Source organism: Chrysochloris asiatica, unplaced genomic scaffold, assembly GCF_000296735.1.
Source record: "Chrysochloris asiatica unplaced genomic scaffold, ChrAsi1.0 scaffold00032, whole genome shotgun sequence".
Lineage (NCBI taxonomy): Eukaryota > Metazoa > Chordata > Mammalia > Afrosoricida > Chrysochloridae > Chrysochloris > Chrysochloris asiatica.
Window position 1 is genome coordinate 6,234,887 of NW_006408550.1, and position 24,513 is coordinate 6,259,399.

General features: G+C 38.8%; 1 protein-coding gene across 1 annotated transcript in view; it reads right to left on the reverse strand.

The window, feature by feature from the left end:
* DOCK4 (dedicator of cytokinesis 4) overlaps nt 1-24,513 on the reverse strand; it is a 360,754-nt gene that overhangs the window by 191,505 nt on the left and 144,736 nt on the right. Inside the window, exons 13-15 of the mRNA XM_006859354.1 lie at nt 19,118-19,242; nt 17,956-18,118; nt 13,281-13,387 (exon numbers count right to left, since the gene is read on the reverse strand). Coding sequence (XP_006859416.1) covers nt 13,281-13,387; nt 17,956-18,118; nt 19,118-19,242 — 395 coding nt within the window. The remainder of the gene's footprint in view (nt 1-13,280; nt 13,388-17,955; nt 18,119-19,117; nt 19,243-24,513) is intronic.

Consider the following 24,513-nt stretch of genomic DNA (forward strand, 5'->3'; position numbering starts at 1 on the left):
TAAGAATCCCAAACTCACCTTGTTCCTTTCCTGGATCTGATCTATGGGGTTAAGGGTATGCTCTGATATCACCCCACCAAGAAGTTATATTGTGATTAGAGCGTCACTGTAAACCCACCCTACACACATTGTCCAGCTATTTCCAGGACTCCTCCTTAGGTGCTACAGCCTGCTCTGATGTGTTCCATCTGTTTACAGAAATTCTGCCTCTGCAGGTAGATCTCTTTGTTCAGCTGATGCCTACTAGTCTCTTGGATATTGAGCAGTCCTGGCTTTCTCAGGGAATTTCTGCTTGATAAGCTCATCTAGTTCAACTGGTGGTCACAAAACTGACCACTTATAAAATTGAAGATGCGATGGCTTCATTGGGTCTTTAGGGAACACCGTAACTAGAACACTTGGCTGCTTTCTCCTGGGATGATGAGTTGTGGCCTGGTCAGTTTCATCATCCATAGTTCTCTTCAGTTCTCCCCCAGCCTGGGTAGCCAAGGCCTCAGCATCTGAGTCTGTCTGAGGCATGAGACATAGGTCTTACAGCTAAAGTCAATCGACCTTGCTTAAGTACACAATACAATAATTAATATAAACACTACTTTGAACAAAAAGTTAAGTTCAAACCTTTCCTAAGCACTGGTGTGTATGTGTGAATGAGAGAGAGAGAGAGAATAAGAATGAATTCTCTCCATCAATTTAGTAAAGCAATGCATGGAATCATCCTTTAGTCTCTCTGGTATAATTACCAAGGGCTCAAATTTATTTTTGTCCGTAAGAGTCAAAGGAAACATGCTAGGAATGCAATTAGAATTGCAGACTTGTATCTACTTCTGAAGACTATGACTGGCCTCAGAAAATGCATGAAATGAACATAGTGTATCGTCAATGGTTCTTTGACGTTTTTAGCATGCACCCTTCACACATCATAATAAACACTGAAGGTCTGAAAAGTAATCCATGCAACTACCACTTATACCTTATGTCAGACACTGTTAAGCACTTCACTTTTATTTTCCTATCTTCAAAGCAACCCTATTAGACAGTATCCTAAGACTGGGAGAGATTTGTGTGGTTTGTTCAATGTCACAATATCAATGAGTGCTAGAGCCAAAAGTTAAACCCAAAAGCTTGTGTTCACTAATGCTATGAAACACTGCTTCCCTTGACTATTGTTTTAACCAAGCTTTGAGTTTTGTAATAAAAACTAAAAATAAATAGAATATTGAATGGTGATTATGGCTAAGAGTACAAGTAAAGTTCACTTTCCAAAAAAAAAAAAGATTCTATTTAGAGTAGACATCACTGGGAGAAGAAGGCTTACTGTGGTCTATGGAGCTGAACTCATTTCAAAGACAAGGCGCTTGAGTCTTACAATGGAATGGCTAGTCTACGTTCTGAAACTTAGGGACTTAAGGAGCAAAAGGGATCAAGGGACCTGTTTGGGATAATGGGAAGGTAGAAGTGGATGGAGCTTGACACCAAGACTTGGGAATACAACAAAATGTGCTAGAGATCCATCATTCACTCCTTTGATGAGCAGACTCTGTAGAAGAGAAAAAGGGTTCACGAGTAGTGAAGAACAGAACTGGTGATCTAGGGTAAGTGTCAGCAAGAATTTAAGCCAAAATGACAACCCAACTTCTGACCAGGAAAGGCAGAGCTTTATAACAAAAGCCAAGTAATGGGGAAGAGTCAGCAGTAAACCCTCAAGTAATCTTTAGCCAGAAGGAAGAAGAAGCTGTACTGTTAGTGTGATTCTCACCTAGAAAATAGGCAAGGAAAAGTGATGGAGTGAACAACTTCCTTTTGACATTAGGTGAAGAGCTCAGATCCCAATATGTTGCAGAGATGAGGCTGAAACACGTGGTTTGGCACTGTGTGTTCTTTAATTGGCTACATCAAGTCCAGCAGAACTGTGATTGGGTGTTAAAATGCCTGTGAATCTGATCTATCCAGGATGAATGAGACTGCAGCTATGAGAGAGTTCTAGTGTATGAGGCTTATATGTGATTTTGTCATTAGACCCCTAAATTAAAGAATACTTGGGAACAATATTATGATTTTGGCATAATGAAGCCTTTTTTGTTTTTTCCATAAACCCAGTGCAGGCATGGAACAAGGCAATATGGGTAAGAGAATAAGGGGCACTGATTTCCCCAGTAAAGAATTTGTTCCCCTGGGTGAGACACAGACACAGGTGTTATTAATCAAGTCATTCTTCCAGGATAAACAAGGAAACATGACCATAGCTTTCTGAGATTATTACTCAATTATGGGAACAAAATCATGACATCACCATGTTGTTGTTGGTTGCTGTTGAGTTGGCTCCAACTCATGGTGTTCTCATGCACAATAGAACAAGAACTTGCCTGGTTCTGTGCCATTGTCATAATCACTGGTACACTTGAGTCCATTGTTGCAGCCATTGTGAGTACCTTCCAATCGAAAGGTCTCAACTTCCAGCACCATACTGAACAGCATCCTGTTTGATCTGTGGGACTTTCACTGGCTAGTCTGTCTTAGTCTGAAAGTTCCACAAAAGCCTGTGTACCATGAGCGATCCTGCCAGTATGGGAAATACTGGTGGCTCTAGTGGCTTCCTGCATCATTGTAATACACAGCCCCGTGCCCCCCATCCCCAACACATAGTACAACATTGTGACAGATAAGTGGTGATGAGTCACTGACATAAACAACAACAACGAAACAACAAATTCATCACTACAGAGTCGATTCTCACCCACAGCGACCCTATAGGACTGAGTAGAACTGTCCCATAGGGTTTTCAAGGCTGTTTAAGGAAATAGATGGCCACATCTTTCTCTCATGGAACGGCAGGTAGATTAGAAGTTTGCTTCCAATCAGTTAACTCCTGTGTCATGGGGCCCTGTCATTATACTGTAACAATGAAAGAGAATGCTGTTTGCTTTGGTAACTTAGGATCTACATAAGCCATTTAGAATGGCATGAAACTAGTTCATTACAAATCAAAGACAAGGGATATGAGAACCACCTCTGTGTTTTTCTACATTTGAGACTGAAATCAAATCTGTCATTAAAGATGTGTTCCTCAGACATTTAGAGAAGAACTAAAACATAGGCTTTGCAGAAGCAGTAGTATTTCCATCTTCTCGGAGCCCATATACCTTGGCTCATAGTCCATTTCTTTTCCAAGAATTAAAAGCAGTTGGTACAAAAATAGGGGGGAGGGGCGCCTACAAAGGCAAGAAGTGACTGGCTTACAAGCTTTCAAGAAGGAACCTAGATCCAGAGGGTGTGGAGGAAGGTAGAATCTCCAGTGAGTAGTATCCAATCTGTCTAGGCAGGGCTGATGAAATGAAATGCAGATGGGTCTCTTGTGATACAACAGTGAATAATTGTTATCAGGACTGATTGTGAGGGTTGGAAATGTAAAGGTAGACATTTTATAGCAAGGAGGGGAGTGATTAACTTTCCAGTCTAGGAGTGGAGGTCCCTAGGACCATCAATGGAGAAGAGCGGAGAGCGGGACCCTACCCAGAGAAGCAGTGATGCCTGAGATGGAGGCAGAGATGATGACGTGGAGCGATAGAGCAGCTGTGGACTTTAGATCCAGAGAGGGAGAGGGACTGTGTGCTGAAGACTGGGGTCAGGCTTGGTTGATAATGCATGGAGGGGATTGTAACCATGGTAATGAGACGATATACAATAGAATGAATGTAAAACTAATGTTCTCCCATATAAACTATCACATAATTCACAATAAAACATTTAAATAAGTAAAATAAATTTTTAAAAAAGCAGTTGGTAAAGTAATGAATGGCACATTATGCCCAGGCTGACTTTCTGACAGTCTTAGATAGGGGAAAGCAAGTTAACAACAATGGTCAGCCATGAATAGTGTTCCAAACATACAATCCTTGCAATAATGCAAGATATTGGACTGAGAGACCTATACCTACAATTTATTAAAGAATGTGGCATAAACAGTCATGACATATTGAAAAAATTAATAAGTTTGTATGTATTTCACAGGCAAAAGAGAAGGAAATCAAACAAAATATAGTTTAAGTTAGACGATCCAGTGGGAGCTATATATTTTCAGTTAACCAAAACTCAAGTTAAATAGATGTGGTGGCAAAATCTTCTAGGGACCTTTTAATATGACTAGTTTTATGTGTTATAGCTCATTAATGTTTTTATTAACATTTATTAAATTCCTATTGTTTGCCAATCCTTGAATTAGGCAGAACATAAAGAAGAAATGCACACAGTTCCTATCCTTGAAAGAGTTACAAGTCACACCTCTGTACTCATCTGCTAATAATGATTAAAAAGCTGTGATAAAGACCACTTGGATGCCAGCTCTGCCAGAGAATGGGAGGAAGGCCTGGGTGAGATGCTATCTGAGCTCTGTCTTAAGGAATAAGTAGGTTGTTAAGTGGACAAGGGAGGGAAAGGCATACTAGGAGGCAAGCACAACACATGCAAAGGCACATGGGAAAAAAATATATGCATGAGACTCTGGAGACATGACATTAAATTCAGTGTGGGGTCCTGGATTAGATCCTGGGACAGAAAAATGACATTAGTAGAAACACGTGTGAAATCCAAATAAATTCTATGTTAAGAGCACTGTCCCAAGGTTAATTTCTTAGTTTACATAAATGTATTATTATTATGTAAGATGTTAACATTAAGGAGAAGTTGGGGGAAGGGTATATGAAAATCTTCTGTACTATTTTTGCAACTTGTCTGTAAGTCTAAAATTACGTTAAAAAGTAACTGTTTTTTTAAAAAAAGATATATATTTCGACAACTGTACCTAGTTTGAGGTCCTGGTGCGGTACTATAGGATAAACACTGGACTGCTGACCACCAGCTACTCCTTTGGAAACACTAGGATAGGTATGAGTCGGAACTTAACAACAACAATAATATGTAATTTAATATGGCTGGAACATGGGAAATTTTCAATACAAAAAAAGGCTTGGGACTACCACAGGCCCTTTAAATAAGAAACTCCCCCCAAGGGATTCTAAGACTAATCTTTGGTTTAAAATTTCCTGGATTAATGTACTAGAAAGAAGGTGGACTGACTAGTCATATGTGCGACTAGTTAGGTATGATTAGGTGAGTTTAGAAGCTAAGGAAAACTTTCAGGTTTATGTTTACAGTAGGGGGGCTTACAAAAAACCCTCAATTTTGGACACACAGAGTTTGAGGTACCTATAAGAGCTGAATGAAGATGTTTGGTAGTCAGGTTAAGAGTTTTGGACTAGAAATACCTATCTGAAAGCCAATAGCATAGATGTGTAGCCATTTAACCCAGGAAGTAGATGAGATAGTTCTGGCGAGCAGAAGACATGGATGGTGAACAAAGATTAACCCCATGTTAGCACCAGTTTTTACGGTGTGGATAAAGAAAGAAGCAACTTCAGAGAAGAAAGGAAGGGCACCTAGGAGAACAATGTTAGACAAGTCAGTGCAGGAGTATCAAGAATAGTAACCAACAGTGTTACATGGAAGCTAAGATTTGTAAAGTGCCTTGTGGCTTTAGCTGCTCGGTGGGCACTACTGATCTTTAGAGAAACTTCCTTCATTGGTGAAGACAGAGAACCTGAAGAACAATTAATTGGGATGGAAGGAAGTAGAGACGGTGAATAAAGTCTGACTTTTCATGTAGGCTGGCTATAATGAGGGAAGAGAAGAGGGTGGGGCTATTTTTCTTTTAAATTGCTTTTTTAAATCAAGATAAATAACTTGAGCTTGTTTACAGGCTTAGAGAATACCGACAGTAGAGACGAAGCAGTCACAGATGCAAGAGGAAGAGAAAGGGCATGGCAAGGAGTAAGGTTCCTGGGGAGTCTGGAGGGAGGAAGATCCTGAGGGAAGCAGGTGCAAGTGTAGCCTTGGAGAGAAGGAGTGAGTCTTGCTCCATCCTTTGAGACAGGAAGGAAGACGGAGGGGAAGGATGCAGATAAATGTGCAGGTGGCAGGGAGGGAGCGCAGGAATTTAAAGAAGTTCCTGTTTGATGGCTACTGTTTTTCTCTGTTAAGTAGACAGGAAGTGGAGAGGTACGAAGAATGGTAACGTCTCACAAATAGCTCTTATGGGGACTGAGAAGGGGTTGAAGAAGGACAGTGATATTGTCAATGGTGCTGATATTGGTAATGTCTGACTGTCAAGTCATGGGTGTAGGAGAAGATAACAATGACAGACTGAGCTAGGGCGATTTCTTCCCATGTAGGATCCAGAGATACTTTGTGTATGAAAGTGAAGAAAGTCAGGAGGGATCTATTAGAGAAGAATTAAACTTAAAAATAGTTATTATCATTAGCATAATGAAATAACATTTCTTAAGGGAAGTAATGTTGGATGATGTCACCTGTCTATCCATCCCTCCATCCTCTATTAAGTATTTACTCAGCACCCACAGGCAAATTCCTACAGGGTAGAGAGAATGCAAGACCCAGGTTTCAGTGAAGAAGAATGCACATGAAGTTTCCTGGAATTTAAGTGTCCAAGAAAACAAGAGATGGGCATTAGACATGTCAACCTTGAGGGCAAAAAGACCATGAGCCAAGCCTAGGCTTACTGTGGGATAATAAAGTTCCTACCTAGGAACTCATCTGTCAAAGATCTACTCCAACACTCATTTGTGGTTTGTGTGTTGCTGTGAGGCTGGAAGCTATGTCACTGGTATTTTAAATACAATCATGGTTACCCATGGTGGAAAGGTTTCAACTCAGTTTCCAGACTAAGACAGATTAGGAAGAAGGAGGGACAGAGTGCTTTAGAATGTTTTGTCACTGAAAACATTATGAATAGAAGCAGAACATTATCAGATATAATGCCAGAAGTTGAGACACTCAGGTTGGAAGGCACTCAAAGTACAACTGGGGGAGAGCTTCCTCCTCAAAGCAGAGTTGACCTTAATGATACAGATGGAGTAAAACTTTCAGGACCTTCATTTGCTGATGGGGCACAACTCAAAATGAGGAGAAACTGCTGTAAACCTCCATTAATAATCAGAACATGGAATGTGCAAAGTATGAATCTAGGAAAATTGGAAGTTGTCAAAAATGAACTGGAACACATAAAGATTAATATTCTAGGTATTAATGAGCAGAAATGAACTGGTATTGGTCATTCTGAATCAGATTTACTATGCCAGGAACAAAAAATTCAAGAGGACTAGTGTCATATTTATTGTCAAAAAGAACATTTAAAAAACTATCTTGAAGTTCAATGCTGTCTGTGATAGGATGATACTATATGTTTGCAAGGAAGACCAGTTAATACCACCACTATTCAAATTTATGCACCAATCACTAAAGCCAGAAACTATGAAACTGAAGAATTTTACCAATTTCTTCAGTCTGAAATTGAATAAATAACTAATCAAGATGTATTGATAATAACTGGCAATTGGAATGCTAAGGTAGGAAAAATGAAGGATTGTTGTTGCTGTCATTAAGTGCCAGCGAGTTGGTTCCCACTCACAGCAATCCTGAATAGGGTTTATGAGGAGCAGCTGGTGGGTTTGAACTGCTGAACTTGTGATTCACAGTCCAGTGTTGATCCTACAGTGCCACAACAAGAGTTGATAGAGAAAGGCATGGTAGTGGTGTGTCATGGAGTCAATTCCAACTCCTAGTGACCCCGCATAGGGTTTCTGAGACTGTAAATCTTTACAGGAGCAGAAAGCGTCATCTTTCTCCTGTGGCTCGGCAGGTGCTTTCGAACTGCTGACCTTGAGGTTAACAGCCCAACTCCTAACCACTACGCTACCAGAGCTCTGAGAGGAAGGAACTGTAGCTGGAACATATGGCTTAGTGATACAAATGATGCTGGAGATCACATGGTTGAATCCTGTAAAACCAACAACTTATTTATTGCAAATACTTTTTCTTTTTAAATGTTTTACTGTGAATTATGTGATACTTTACACGGGAGAACATTAGCCTTACATGCATCCTATCACATGGTTACAATCCCCTTCCCATCATGCATCATCAACCAACCACAGGGTATATATACCCTGCAAGCCTGCCCCCCTGGTTGTCAGCACATAGCCCCTCTCCCTCTCTGGTCTAAAGTCCCCAGCCGCTCCATTTCTCCACGTCATCATCTCTGCCTCCATCTCTGGCGTCACTGCTTCTCTGAGTAGGGTCCCACTCTCCGCTCTTCTCCCTTGATAGTCCCAGGGACCTCTGCTCCTGGACTGCAAAGTCAATCACTCCCCTCCTTGCTACAAAACATCTACATTTACATTTCTAACCCTCACAATCAGTCCTGATAACAATTATTCACTATTGTATCATAAGAGACCTACCCACATTTCCTTTCATCAGCCCCGCCTAGACAGATTGGATACTACTCAGTGGAGATTCTACCTTCCTCCATGCCCTCTGGATCTAGATTCTTTCTTGAAAACTTGTAAGCCAGTCACTTGTTGCCTTTGAAGACTCCCCATTTTGGGTAGCCAATGTCCAAGTTGCCATCCTTGTCTACTCTGTGTATGGAGGGGGTGGGAATGATCCTCGCTATAAAGATTTGTTCCCTCTTTTGAGCTACTGCATCCATAGGTATAGTTCAAGTTCATCAAATTATATCAGATTATTCTTTTTTTTTTCCCTCTTCTTTCTTCTTCCCTTTGAGCTCTGATCATCCAGTCATTGAAGCCAGGTCAAGTGGTTATTATCTGAAAGTGGGGGTGTTCTTATGCATATGCCCTCTCTTCTTATCAGCTGGACGCTTCACTCTCCACTCGAAAATACTTTTTAAAAACAAACTAAAAGGTGACTATACCCAAGGACCTCAGCAGATGGAATACACAGGAATCAAACTGACTGCATGTGTGGGACAAGATGGAGAAAAAGCTCCATATCATCAGCCAAAACAAGGCAGGAGCAGACACGGAGCAGACCATCAATTGCTCATATTCCAGTTCAGGCTGAAGCTGAAAAGAGTTAACACAAGAGTCAAAATATGACCTTGAATAAATCTCACCTGAATTTAGAAACCATCTCAAGAACATATTGATGCACTGTTAAATGATGATACATGGATTAGACTGTAATCACTGCAATTAAACAATGGTGTAAAGCCGATGTTCTCCCACCTAAAGTATCACTCAGTTCACACACACACACAAAAAAGAACAGACTGATGCTTTGGACACTAATGACTGAACACCGGAAGAGTAGTAGGATGACATCAAGAACATCAAACAGGAAAAAAGCAAAATGTCATTAAAAAGACAGGAAAGAAAGCAAAGATTAAAATGGATGTCAAAAGAGACCTAGAAACTTTCTCTTCAGCATGTTGGTGGTGTTTGTGTGCTGTAGAGTCAGTTCTGACTCATAGGGATGCTGCATAGGGTTTCTGAGGCTGTAAATCTTTACTGGAGCAGAAAGCCTCATCTTTCTCCTGCAGAACAGTTGGTAGTTTTGAAGTACTGAACTTGATATTAGCAGCCCAACTCGTAACCACTAAGCTACCAGAGTTCAGCACAGAGATACTAAAGTGAATGGAAGAAATTAGGAAGCGAAAGAACTGACGCTCAAGTATTACAATGAAATGTGCAAGGGCCTGGAGTTAGAAAAACCAAAAGGGAAACATTTCTCAAGCTGAAAGAAGTGAAGAAAAAACACAAGCCTCAACTTGCAATACTAAGGGCAAGATAGTGAATGATGAAAAAAGCATAAAAAGAACATGGAAGGAACACAGAGTCATTGTACCAAAAAGAAACGATCACTGTTCAATCATTTCAAGAGGTAGCATATGATCAAGAACCTATGGTAGTAAAGGAAGAATTCCAAGCTACATTGAAGGCACTGGCAAAAAACAAGATTTCAGGAATTGAGGTGATTCTAATTGAAATCTTTCAATAAACTTATGAAGCACTGGAGTTACCCACTCATTTATACCAAGAAATTTGAAGACAGCTAGCTGGCCAACCAATTGGAAAAGATCCATATCTGTGCTCATTCCCAAAAGAGGAGATCCAGTGGAATGTGGAAATCATTGAACAATAGCATTAATATCACATGAAGATAAAAATTGGAAGATAACTAAAAAATGGCTGCAATAATACATTTACAAGGAACTACCAGAAATTTAAGGAGCTCTGGTAGCGTAGTGGTTACGAATCAGGCTGCGAACTGCAAAGTCAGCAGTTCGAAACTACCAGCGACTCCGTGGGAGAAAGATGAGGCTTTCTGCTCCCATAAAGATTTACAGCCTCGGAAACCCTGTACAGGGTCGCTATGGGTCGGAACCGACTCGACGGCACTTAACAACAACAACAATCAGAAATTTAAGCTGGATTTAGAAGAGGACATGAAAACAGGGTTATCATTGCTAACGTCAGATGGATCTTAGCTGAAAGCAAAGAATACAAAAAGATATTTACTTGTGCTTTATTGACTATGCAAAGACTTTTGACTGTGTGAATTATAAGAAACTGTGGATAACAATATTAAAAATGGGTATACTAGAACACTAAATTGTGCTCATGAGGAACTTGTACATAGACCCAGAGGCAGTTGTTTGAACAGAACAAGGGGCTATCAAATGGTTTAAATTCAAGAAAATTTTGCGCTAGGGTTGTATTCTTTTATCATACTTATTCAGCGTATAATTAGAGCAAATAATCTGAGAAACTGGATTATATGAAGAAGAACGTGACATCAGAATTGGAGAAAGACTCATTAACCATGCTTGTGGGAAGTGAAGAGGACTGAAAATACTTACCAGTGAAGATTAAAGACTACAGCTTTCAGTATGGATTGTACCTCAATGTAAAGAAAACAAAAATCCTCCTAACTGGACCAATAAATAATTCAATGATGAGTGGAGAAAAGATTGAAGTTGTCAAAGACTTCATTTTACTGGGAGCTACAATCAACACTCCTGGAAGCAGCAGTCAAGAAATCAAACGACATGTTGTATTGACAAAAAAATCAGCTTGCACAGACCTCTTTAAAGTGTTCAAGAGTAAGGTTTCAATTTGAGGACTAAGGTGCATCTGATCCAAATCATTGTACTTTCAATAGTCTCATAAACATGTGAAAATTGGACAATGAATAAAGACTACAGAAGAATTGACAAATTTGAATTAAGATGTTAGAGACAATGATCAAAAGTACCATGATGACAGAAGAACAAACAAATCTATGTTATTAGAAGTACAGCCAGAATGCTCCTTAGAAGCAGGATGGCGAGACTTCATCTCTCATACTTCAGACATGTTATCAGTAAAGACCAGTACCTGAAGAATGACATCATGCTTTGTAACATAGAGGGGTAACGAAAAAGAGAAAGACCCTAAACGATAATGGATTGGTAGAGTGGCAGCAGCAATGGGCTCAAGTAGTACAACGATTGTGTGGGTGGTGACGGACCAGAAAGTGTTTCGTTCTGCTGTGCACATGGTCACTATCACTCGGATTCGACTCGACAGCATGTAACACAATAACCTAGGAAGTAGGATATAACGTAAATAACTTACAGACAGTTCAGGAACAGAGGACCCTAGGACCATCAAGGGAGAAGAGCACGAGCAGAATGCGGGACCCTATCCAGAGAAGTAGCAACACCAGAGATGGAGGCAGAGATGATAACATGGAAAAAGAGAGCAGCTAGGACTCTAGACTCATGGAAAGAGAAAGACTGTGTGCTGGTGGCCAGGAGGCAGAATGTGCCCTTTGGTTGTTTAAATGATTATATATTCCCGAGTATTTTTATGTACATTCAAAAAACAAAAACAAAAACCATTGGGAATAGAGGCATATACTGTTGAATGATAATGCATGGAGGGGATTGTAATCACTGCAATGACATGAAATACAACAGGAAGAGTGTAAAACCGATGTTCTCCCTGTAAACTATCACTCAATTCACAATAAAAAGTTATATAAATAAAGAACATTTGAATTAAAAAAAGTCTTTTGCCACAGATTTGCTCAATGTAACATGCTGATCATCTCTTGACTGCTTCTTCGGCGAGTGTTGATAGTTGATCCAAGAAGAATGAAGCCCTTGACAACTTCAAAAATAAAAAAACTTATATAAAAAAAATACGGGCCACAATGGATTCATGGATCAGTAATCAAAGGTGAGATAAATTAATCTGCAACAGACTCTTGCATTCTATATTTATTAATCCCACCATAATTGGGATATGGGATCATTGTCTGCTTGGCTGTCTTCTTGCCTGGCACATGGACAGAATCAGTATCTATTCATTGAAACCCCAATCTTGTTTAGGTGAGTAGTCTCTTTAGTTGCGGTGATGTTAGACAATCAGTGTTTAAAGTCCAATTGCTCAAAGACAGACTAAATTATTACTTTTAATTAGGCAAAAGGGTGTTTTATAATGTACTTCAAATGACTAAAAATTCTACACTAGAATGAGTCACCAGGATAATTTATGTGCACAACAGTTACTTACTTCCTGTCTTCAGGGTTCACCTACATTGTACAGTGAATCAAAATTTCATTTATTTTTTATGGCAGAATAATGTTACATCAAAGTTCTATAAATGTTACAAAACTTTTAGCCCTGCCAAAAGACACCTCAACATGCCGTTGGTTGGCAGTAGAGTGCTCCTCTATCTGGGAATCAATCCAAATTGGATTCCTAAAGCTCATGGAGAAGGAAGGTCTACTACTTGTCCTCCTGGAATTTTAAGCCACTGAGAATCATAGCATTATTTGCACTCATTCAGAGGTGTCAACTTGGACTTGACTGCAAACCTACCATCTGCCAGAAAAGCACTCTTAGGCCCAGTAGTGAGAGAGGGTTCATAAGTAATATGCTGCTCTAAGGAAGTGATTTTCACTTTTCACATTATTAGGAGGCTGTCTTGTCCTTCCATAGAGACACCTTTACCAAGTCAAGATTTAATGTTATACAGAGGCCGTATTAAACGTCTCAGTGAATTACCACTTTATGTCTTTTGGAAAAGCGTAGCTGAAGACATTGCCTGTCATATTATTATCTCATATAAAGGAGCTTGGGATCTAAGGTGAGATAAATTGACTTTTGCAAAACCTACCTCTATATAAAAAATAAATCAAAATTAAACTATGCTTTAGAATATAATATAGAGTATAAAAACAATATTTTCAAAAACAACATTGTTTCTGCCAACTATCTTCTTCAAGATAATTAGTCAAGAGAGGATTTAATTTTTTTCAAAGTCATGTGTTCTCTTTTACAAAGTGTATGCTAAATTAGTGACCTAATACTTCAGGCCTGATTTCCTGGCCATCACCAACATCTGACTGACGTTACCTTGTGGACGATGAGCTCATGAGTGCCATCTGGAAGAGTCCTGCCATCCTCCTGCATCAGAGGGACAAAAGAGAAACCAAACAACTTCTTCTCTCCTTTCTCCTTTGCTGTGGGAGGGAAAAAAAAGTGGGAGTGAGATGCTATTAAGGTTCATACTTACACAGATTCATACCTTGTGGTCAAGAAGCTTATCAAGAGACCCCTCCACACAATAGAGAGAAGTTTTTCAGGAGGACATCAAAGGACTCACCATCGAGCCCCATTCCTACCTTCTAATCTGCAAGATACTCTCACAGTTCTTACTTAATTTTGTTCATGGGGATCACTATCTGAAACTAAAAAATGTGTGGAGTATCTATTTTGTCTACTCACATCTTACCCTCCACTGCTTGAAGATAAGTATTATTGAAGGGTAGGGTTCTTGTCTGGTTATTTCTGATTATATGCCTAGCATCATATATAAACACATATTAGGGACACAATGAAAACACACCAATGGCATGGAATCAACTCTGACATATGATGATCTGTGAGTGTCAGGGTAGAGATAATTCTTCATAGGGTTTTTTCAATGGCTGGTTTTTGTTTTGTTCTTCTTAAATGGAATTCCCAGATCTTTTTTTCTGAAGGTACCTCTAGTTGGACTCAAACCGCCATCATTTTGGTTTGTAGCTGAGTGTGTTAACTGCTCAGGGACTCCATGTTGTTGTTGTTAAGCACCATCGAGTCGATTCTGACTCATAGTGACCCTATATAGGGTTTCCAAGGAGAGACCGATGAGTTTGAACCACTGACCTTGTGGTTCAAATCAACCTTGTGGTCCAGTGCTTTATCCAACAGCAGTACACCAGGTCTCTATAGTTATCAGTAAATCTATGTTAAATAAATGAATGAATAAATATGAAATACAATGTTCCACTTACTGCCTATGTAAAGGTAGTCTTCCATCTAAGATACAACTATTCTTCCTGTCTGGAGCAAAAGACTCAGGGAACAAATTAGTCCAAGGACTAATGGCTGATGCAACCCAGGACCTCTTCTAGCCTGAGAGCAAAAGAACTAGAGGATGCCCCGCTACCACCACCAACCTTCTGGCCAGAGACACAATAAACAGTAGTGCCCAGTTAGGAAGAAGAATGAAGTACAAAACTCAAATTCATAAAAAAAAGACCAGATTTACTGGATTGACAGAGATTATAGGAACCCCGGAGACTACTGCCCTTTTAACCTAGACCAGAAGTCATTCACAAAGGTCACCTTTCAGCCAAATAGCAGGTTGGCTTATAAAATAAACAGTAACACCTGTGAGAAATGTGTGCCTTTAAACTATCAATTATGTGAGACCAAGCAGGGAACATTTACCAAGAAGAAAAGATGAGAAGGCAAGGAGAGGCAGGGAAACTGGATGGAAATGGGGAGTCGGGGTAGATAAAGAGAGTATTGATGCGTTACAGGGATTGAAACAAATGTCAGGGAACAATTTGTGTGTGAGTTGTGGAATGAGCATCTTATTGTGTGTATTTTCACCTAAAACACAATAACTTTTGGAAAAAAAAAAAAAAAAAAAGGTGGGTGAGGGCGTCTCCAAGCTCTGCCTTGACCCATGTTTGAACTTCTTTTTCTGTACCCACATTTGTGAAGACAATGAGCCCTGTAGAAATTATCTCCTTTGAATAAGTACAGTTTAATAACAACAACAACATTTAATACTCTGGAAGCTGAAAATGAAGCAATGATGTTTTCAGATGTCTAATTAAGAATTACAATGGGGAGAAATGCCAAACAAGGATCATTAGCAATTATTTATAGATGAGGAAATTGAGGTCATAAGATATTAGGTAACTTGCGCTAGATCTTTTGAGTACCATTCCAGGTCTTTCCACCAAATGTCTTTTTTCCAAAAAAGGAGAAGGCATTAAAAGAGCCTTGTGTTTGGTTGACTTGACTCTCCCTCATGTTCAGATGTGTAGGAAGGAGTTCTTTAAGGCCTTCAGCTCTCATGGGCTGGTTGTTATTCGTTCCCATACAAGTGTGGAAGTAGAGTGTTATACTTGAAGAGAAGAGTCTGGCTTGTGGATGCAGTAAGACTTGAGCTTGAGGAGTTAGATATGGTGACCTTGGAGACCAGACAAGAGCCTTTAGCAACACATTTATTCCCTTCAAACACTCTATTTACCATGGGGCAGTGGCGGCTCACACATAGAACAGTAATTTTGTCTGGATGGCTTTGGCTTTGGTTTCTGGCATAAAGATAGCCCTGGAAATGTGATTATAGCAAAGTATTTTCTTCTAAAATCATTAATTTCACCTTCAAAGAGGAATTAAATAAATATTGATTATTTATTATAGTTAAGCAAAAACCATAGTAAAATATCTCTGGGAAGAGATTTTTTTACATTAATAATTGACTGGGGAATGAAACACAAGATTTAGGATAGGAGAGTTATTCAGAAATAATTTTCTAAAATTATTTGGCTAGCTTTGTTTGAGTGCTGTGTGGTTTTCTATTCAGAGAGAACAAAATGAATACACAGATTCCATAATGAAAAAAAAAACAGCAAAGATGAGAAGCAAAGCATTTTTTTTGTTGTTGCAAATTTGCCTTCTGTTAAAAATAAAAGCAAATAGCAAAGTTTACAACAGTACAAGGCCTTCACGCTTTATGTTGTTGCTCACACATCATCTTATAGAAGATATCTTTCCTAACTGACTAAAGTAGCAAACAGTACCACCATCGCTAAGCCCTTATCTAATTTAGTCTTCTTCACTGCACTTGTACCCTGCTGACATATATTTAATTTGCTCAGTTAGTGCCTGTCTCCCCAAGAGAGTGATGTAACTACAGTATCCAGTAAAGTACTTGGCATATCTTTGGTGTTCAACAAACATTTGTTTCATGAATAAGTAATATTTAAAAAAAAAAAATATATATATATATGCACATATGCAATGAAATATTTTAAACCTTGTGAAAAAATGAATACACAGATTGTTTATTGGGATTTTTTTCTTTTTTACACTTTGCTGTTTCATCTTAATTTTAATTATTATTAATTATTTAAAAAAAAAAAAAAAAAAGCCAACCCATTAACAATGTTTGAAGGACAGGACAAGGGCAGAATCCCCACTACTCCATGCTGTAAACAGCTCGTATTTTGCTTTCTTTCTACAGTATCATTTTCTCTAAATGTTCTTTTTCCTCTTATCACCTGTTTCACCTTCACTATCCTCTTTTCTTAAAGCTCAGAATAGCTTTGGATTGGACTGAGGATTGGTGGGCTAGGAAGCTGGAGACTGAGAGGGTGGTAATGAATGTGAAAGAATACAATAGAGACACCCAAAACAGACATCTTTCTGGAAACGTCTATGTGGAAAACTCCTGTAACAGCGCTCTGTCTTGAGTTTTTTTTAATTTGCAAAATAGAGTATTTATTTTATATCAACTCTATTTCAGCTGATATTCTCATTTGAATACTGTCTGAGACTGCACAGTGATGTAGATATAAACAAATCAGATAGAAATCTAAGCCTGAAAATGACTTTTCTAGTGACTTCATATCCGTTCTTCCTCCCCTAATTCTAGGAGACTCCCCCAGTCATTTCAAGTGATGATTCAGTTTTTGGCTGGAGAGATACCAGATTGGTCCGGGATGCCTAAGACCACCAGAAAAAGGGGGGAGACCTGCCAAGCTGTGGGGATTGTAACCAATGTCACGTGACACTTTGTGTACCAACTACAGAATGAGAAACTCATTTGCTCTGTAAAATTTCTTCTAAAGTACACACATACATACAAAAACCACCTGAGCCAGTCAAGTTTTTAATACCATCTTCTCTCCTTTCTGGGTAGTCTTTCTAGACTTTGAAGTGAATATTTATAAAAGCAATCAATATAAGGAGATAGCACCATGTGATGCTACAGGATAAGCACTGGTCAACTAACCACAAGGCCAGCAATTCAAATCCACCAGCCATTCCTCTGAAACCCAATACAGGGTCACTATGAGTTAGAACCAACTTAATGACACTTAACAGTGAAGATAACCTATATAACTTCCCTGAAGTATATTTTTTTCCTCCTACTTATTATTCCTCTGTTTCCATAGAGGTGACTGGGTCTTCTAGAAAGAGTGAACCCACTGAACTTTCAGGATCCCACCCAGCCTGTTTCGTCTTTCTGGAAATCTGTGACTTGCTGCACACTGTTATGGATTAAACTGTGGATCTCAAAATACATTGTTGAATTTCTGGCCCTTGTACCTTTGGATGTGATGCTGTTTGAAAACAGGGGTTTTCTTTTGTTATATTAATTATTTCAAACTACTGTAGATCCTAAACCTAATCACTTGTGAGTTAGACAAAAGTCAGAATAGACCAAGACACATGGAGAGGGAAGACCTGCAAATGAATGCTAAAAAAAATTCCAAGGGAACTCTTTTGTTTACCAACAAAGGAGGACTTCCCCCCAGAGCCACACCCTAAACCCAGACTTTTAGTCTCCTGAATGATGAGGAAAAATTTCTATTTTCTAAAAATACCAGCCCTCGTGATATGTTTTGTTACAGTAACACTAGGCACACACTTTCTGAAGTGTAGCCTGTACAGTCACTTCAGTCCAAGGAGTAGACTGGCCCAACACAACAAAACAATGCAGCCAAGTCCACAAAATACTTACTGGAACAATGCCGAAACTCAAAGCGGATATGTGCGCCTCTGAATTTATCCACAGGAATAGGAAGTTTCAACAGTTCAGACCACCTGGGACTGTTGTTATGATAAAGTACAAAGGAGTGGTACTCACTAGCTGGTGGTTCTCCAGAGCCAAAGGAGATAAAATCCTAACAAAGGAAACACACAGGTTAAATAAAGACAGCTTCATTTAGAGATTAGCTTGAAGTAGCAGAACAATGATGGCTAACAGCACTTCAGGTACAATTACTTCCTTGATCTCTTACATACTGTGGTTTCTGCACTTGCAGTTGCCTAGTGAGCTGCAGCTGTCTAATTCAGACAGTCTCCCAGGGCCTATCACACTAAGGTGGCCCTCAATACCTGTACAAAATGGGCAAGTGCACGCCCAATTTGGAGTTCAACCACACAGCAAAGTTCTCAACCTGCTCAGTTAATGGCCTGTTCCGTGTCTCAGCCGGCAGCTCACTAAGTGGCAGGACCAACCCTCTTATTCCAACAGGTAATTTTACTTCTCTATGAAGAAAGGATTCATGCAAAATACTTCCACCAGAAAGGAACCAGCTATTACCACATCTGGACTCCAGGTGTGACATTGTAGGATAAGCATTGCCTTAGCCTACAAACCCACCAGATAATCCTTGGAAACCCTATACAGAGTCACTAGGAATCAGGACCAACTCAATGGCACTTAACAACTTTTATCAAATTTAGTAACACCCCAGTCTTCAAGGTCTATTTTGATTAAAATGAAAATTTAAGATTAAATGGAATAATTTTTATTTTTAAATTTAAACAATTGCTGGGGGGAAAAACAACTAGCCATCGCAAACTATGACAAATAAGATGGGTGAAATGGCATTAAAATATTAAATTTAAGAAACAGCTGCTATGAAGAAATTGTTGACTTTTTAAAATTAATTTTAAAATGAAACTATTAAAGCTTCTTTGTTTTAAAAAATGTTTTCTCTTTCTCTCTTTCTGAGAGTTATTTTAATAATTAAAAAATATATATATAAAACTATATAAAGGAGGCAAAGAGCAATACAAAATTACTGCACAGCAGAAATTAACTGATCACATTAAAGATGAATGCTAAACAATTATGTGTGGAATTGTTTCACCAGAAATACCTGAGTTTAACGTACCTTTAAGGCCTGGCCACTACTGTCTATAATGAACATTGTAACTTCCACATTTCTGGCCACGCTCTTCCCTCCTTTCTCAAATTCTCCCCTTTCTATAGTGATATATAAATCATTCCTCATTTCACCTGTTAGGAGAGAAAATTTCAACCATGTTATTATGTAAACCAGGAAATGTAATAAAGCATGCTCTCTATGAAAACTTTGTAAGATGTATATTTATATTATACTTATAAATACACACACACGTACACACGAGGATGAGTCAAAAATTATCTGCATTCTGGCTGTAGAATTTATTTTAATCAACTTTTAGAAAAGGCTAATACATCATTTTTTGACATCATCTTCTTGCTTTTCAATACAGTCTGTCCATCTGTCAACAAGCTTTCGTATTCCCTTATTTAAAAATGTTTTAGGCCATGAATGCACCATTGTGTTCACTTCTTCATCTGAGGTAAATCTTTGTCCTTGAAGGCTGCTTTCAGGGGACCAAAGACATGAAAGTCCAATGGAGCAAGATCAGGACTACAGGGAGGATGCTTTAATACCTCAAAATGAAGTTTTTGCAGAGTATCAACAGTGTAGACAGAGATGTGTGTACGTGCATTGTTCTGCAAGATCACAATGCCTTTGGATAGCAGTTCTCTGCCTTTAATCTGAATTTTAGGCTTCAACTCTTCTGTGAACATGTCTACAATGAGCACTGTTGACTGTAGAATTTTTATCCTGATAGTGTTCCAATACTGGCCCTTGAAAATTCCAGAAAACTGTAAACATCAATTTTTCAGCTGATGGTTGACTTTTGAACTTCTTCTTGGTCAGCAATTGAGGATGTTTCTATTCCATACTTTGCTGTTTTGTCTCAGCCTCATAGTGATAAACCAGGTCTCATCCCCATTAATGATTTTTAAAAAGAAACTTTTACCTTCTCTTAAGTATCGGCCCATACTTTGTTGGTGGATATCCTAATGCTTCTGTTTATACTTTCCGTGAGTTGTTTCGGTACTCACATCACACAAACTTTTCAAAACCCACATCTGTTTTGGATTAATTTATAGGCAGAGCCATGGCTGATTTGCAAATGATTTTCCCGTTACTCGTCTATTGGATAGAATCATTTCATGTGCACACTTAACGTCATTAGCTGTGGATGTGGATGAATGCTTCAATATAACAAAAGTGTGACTAATTTTTTATTCACCCTTGTATTCTTAATTCTTTTATAAAAACATTCCCACTCACATTTCCAATAACCAAGAAGAGCAAAACTCATCCTCTGCTAGTCTGAATTGGCAATACTACAGAAAAACACACACCTAGAATGTGAATTCTGGAATTGAGTTGAAAGTACTGTCAAGTCTTAGTATTTTTCATATTTCCTTCATTTATGAGGTGTGATCATAACATGACAATGTAACAAGAATTTTTCACAGAAACGGGTCTTATTACTTTGTAGTCACAGCACTTTCTGTAAAAGGAATATCTAAATGGGATAAAATAATAGGACTGCAAAGGTCACAATCACATTTTAAATCTTTTCCAAAATCCACGAACCAAATGATTTCACTGCTGGAAGAAACAAGTTAGTGCTTTATGAACACAGATGTGGAGTAATTCAGTCAGACATACAATTCAGCTTCATATTTCACGTACTATTAAGCTCTAAAAAAAAATGGGAATAGCTCTATATTCAAATTGATATAGATTATGTACATGGTGGTGGTCGTAGTTATGTGCTATGGAGTTGGTTCCCACTCATAGCGACCCTGTACAGGATTTCCAAGGCTAAAATCTTTACAGGAGCAGAAAGCCTCATCTTTCACCCATGGAACAGCTCGTAGTTTTGAACTGCTGACCTTGTGGCTCGCAGCCCAATTCGTAACTGCAGCCTGATTCGTAACCACTATGCTGCCAGAGCTCCTTAGATTATGTACATAGATGTCATCTATTCCTCCATGTTGTTGTTATGTGCCATGGAGTCAGTTCCGACTCATAGTGACCCTGTACAGGGTCCAAGGCTGTAAATCTTTACGGGAGCAGAAAGCCTCATCTTTCTCATGCGGAACAGCTGGTAGTTTCGAACTGATGACCCTGAGGTTAGGAGGCCGATTCGTAACCACTACACTACCAGAGCTCCTTGCCCTCCATAGGCTATTTAAAAACGTGAATGCTTCTTAATCTTATTTTCTATTATTACTATAAGAAAAAACATGACACTTTTATGGCTACCACAAAACTTAAACAAACATGTTAACAAGTGCTTTTATCTCCTAGACTAGTAAATGGAGGAAGTGGTAAATGGAAAGGGAAGTAAGAAATAAGCAGACAAAGTGTTACTAGACCATTTGAAAGGCTGGCAAACTTGAATTTACTTGTACTTAAGACAGCTTTCAAACATTTAAAAAATCAAAAGTAAGATTTCTCCCACTCCCTGTAATAAAAACTTACCCACAAAAAAGCAAGTCACTAAAAGAAAAATGTTGATGTTAGATGCCCTCATAGCAACCCCATGCACAACATAACAAAACACTGTGCAGTTCTAGAAAAATGACCATATAAATAGGCCCACATTTGGGTGATTTACAAGATTTCCTGACCGCAGTAGGTACAAGAAATCCCCACAAGTCTCAATACCAATGTACCTGGTCACCTTCTTCCACGAGAACCAACTTTTTCTGATAAAATAATTTGTGAAAGACCTAGGCTGACCAGGAAACGGATGGGCCACACAACAGGGGAAATTAGTAAGTCCTAAAAAGATAAAATCTGAACTACCCTTTACAAAAAAGCATCTAAAAATACAACACCCTGTTGCTACAGGGTCTCAGGCCTATGAACTTTGCGTACTTCCATAGAGCTGGTACAAACCCACTTGGGAAAGGCAATGAATTTAGAATTCCACTGGGAAAGGCAATGTATTTTAACATATTCTAAATGATATTTATATTTTAATTTTTAAAAAAACGACTGTCCTTTTATTAACTTTATAGGAGACAAGTTTACATGTTTGACACCTTTTTTTAAAATAAACCCACTTCATTTGATTACTACATATACAGAGTGACTTCAAAAAGTTAGTGGGCAAATGGAATTAAGAGATAATGGGATTTTTCCATGAATTTTTTGAAGCCCCCTCATTTATTATACACTCTATATACACACTCATACTCAATGTTTCTTTTTTTCTGAATCCCACTGTAGAATGAGCAGCATGCACACAAAGTTCTCTGAATTAACCAAACTCAACAAACTACTATTGTTGTCAATAACTGTGAAGTTGGTTCTGACTCATAGTGACCCTGTATAGGGTTTCTGAGGAGCAGCTTGTGGGTTTAAACTGCTGACCTTGGAACCACCAAGTCCGGTGCTGATCCCAGGGTGCCACACCAGGAGTCTAATCTGTGTGGGACCAGAAAGCCTCATCTTTCTCCTGCAGACTGCCTAATAGGTTCAACTGTTGATATTTCAGTTCTCAGTCTAGTTTTTAATCCTACTAGTGGTCTCTATGGACATATGCTTAGGAAGGAATTTTTGACAATAGTTTTGTCACTAATAGATTTGACTGGTTAAAAAATAATACTCATATCAACGTATTTAAGAACAAGAGATGCCAACTAACAGTAAAATTCCTTTACTTCTTAGAGTTGTTTTTAAGTGTCATTGAGTTGGCTCTGACCCATAGCCACCCTGCATATGGTTTCTGAGGAGCAGCTGGTGAACTTGAACTGCCAACCTTCTGGTTCAAACCAACTTTGCAGCCCAGTGCATTATCCCACAGTGCCACACCAGGACTCTACTTCTTAGAGTAGGTGGCACGTAATGAATGGATAGTTCTGCTTACAAATAGACTGTTGAGTATACACCAGTTAATGGGAAATATCTTCTCTGCCACTGTCTCCTCTATGAGAAACTAGACAGGGCCCAGGTTTTTGTGTCATTAAATGGGGTGAGAGACTGTGTTGGGCGGATAAAGTTATTTCTAATGTCCCTTTGTGCTGAAAAATTATGTTAAGCTGTTTCTAAGACATACAAAGGAAATTTTGTAATGGAAGACACTTAAAAATTCCGATACATATAATTCAATTTTCTAGTCTTTGTCGCCGTTTCTCTTTTCTAAAACTTTTAAGCTTGAAGATTTCTTGAATGTAGAGAGGCCACATGACAAGAAAATCATTTCTCCTGGATGACATTCTACATATGTCTCTCCCCAGGAATGTTACAGCTTGCTGAAGCCAGTACTGCAAGGGGCCAAGTTTTACAAAAATGTACAGATAAAATTGAAACAAGTGCTAATTAAAATCAATACACTTGAGGTCAGCACTGGAGAAAACAAATAAGCCCAAATGGTGTTAAGAAAACATCTTGGGTAATTAAGAATGAAACCATGAGGTGAATATGAAAAGGAATCATAGCACGAGTGTGAAAAGCTATTTTCCTGACAATGTTTATTAACACCTTGCATCTCCCAAATTTATTACCCTGTTAATTTATGTCCACGATACTTTTCTTGTTTAGTAGGCCTACTGGCTGGGAAGCCTTTGCACATGTGAAAGATTCTCAAACTATCATTGTAGACAAGATAAAGAAAGGGCCACAACAATAAAACTGAGAAGAGTTTAGTGACTGATGTCAAATGCGGTGTATTAATAGCTTGACCTCAACTGACAAGAGGGTTTGCTTCTATCTGTAACTCAAGATGTTTGTTGATCCTGTCCTATGGATGGGTGGGAGAAAGGTACAAAATGAGTGTTCATCACATATCTGCACCACTGTGCATGGCCAGAGGGTCTTATCTGAGCTCATCTTTGTTAATATTTATGGAACTGGAAGAGTTTTTTCCTTTAAGTAAAAACACAAAAGAATCGGGTATTTTGTGAACTGAGATTATAGATGATGATGATGATGATGATGATGACAGTAGGCCTAATAGTAGCAGCAGTACAATTTTATGAGTACCTACTATGTGTTAGAAGTCTTGGTGAGGCACTGTAGGATAAGCACTGGACTGCTAGGGCAAAGTCAGTGGTTCAAACCCACCAATCAGTCCTTGAAAACTTGATATAGCAGGATTGGGGAATCTTTTTTCTGCCAAGAGCCTTTTGGATATTTATAACATCATTTGTGGGCCATGCAAAATTACTAACTTAAAAATTAGCCTGCTATATTTGGGTGGCTGGAACTGTGGCTGCCTTGGCAGGGTCAGACCAAATGATTTTGCCAGCCTTATATGGCCCATGGGATAGACATTCCCCAACCTTGCTATATACAATCACTATGAGCTGGTACCAACTTGACAGCACTTAACACCACCACCATCACCAAAACTATGTGTTAGGAGAGTGTAGTGGTTCTGTACGAAAAGCACTGGACACCGAACCACAAGGTCCACAGTTTGA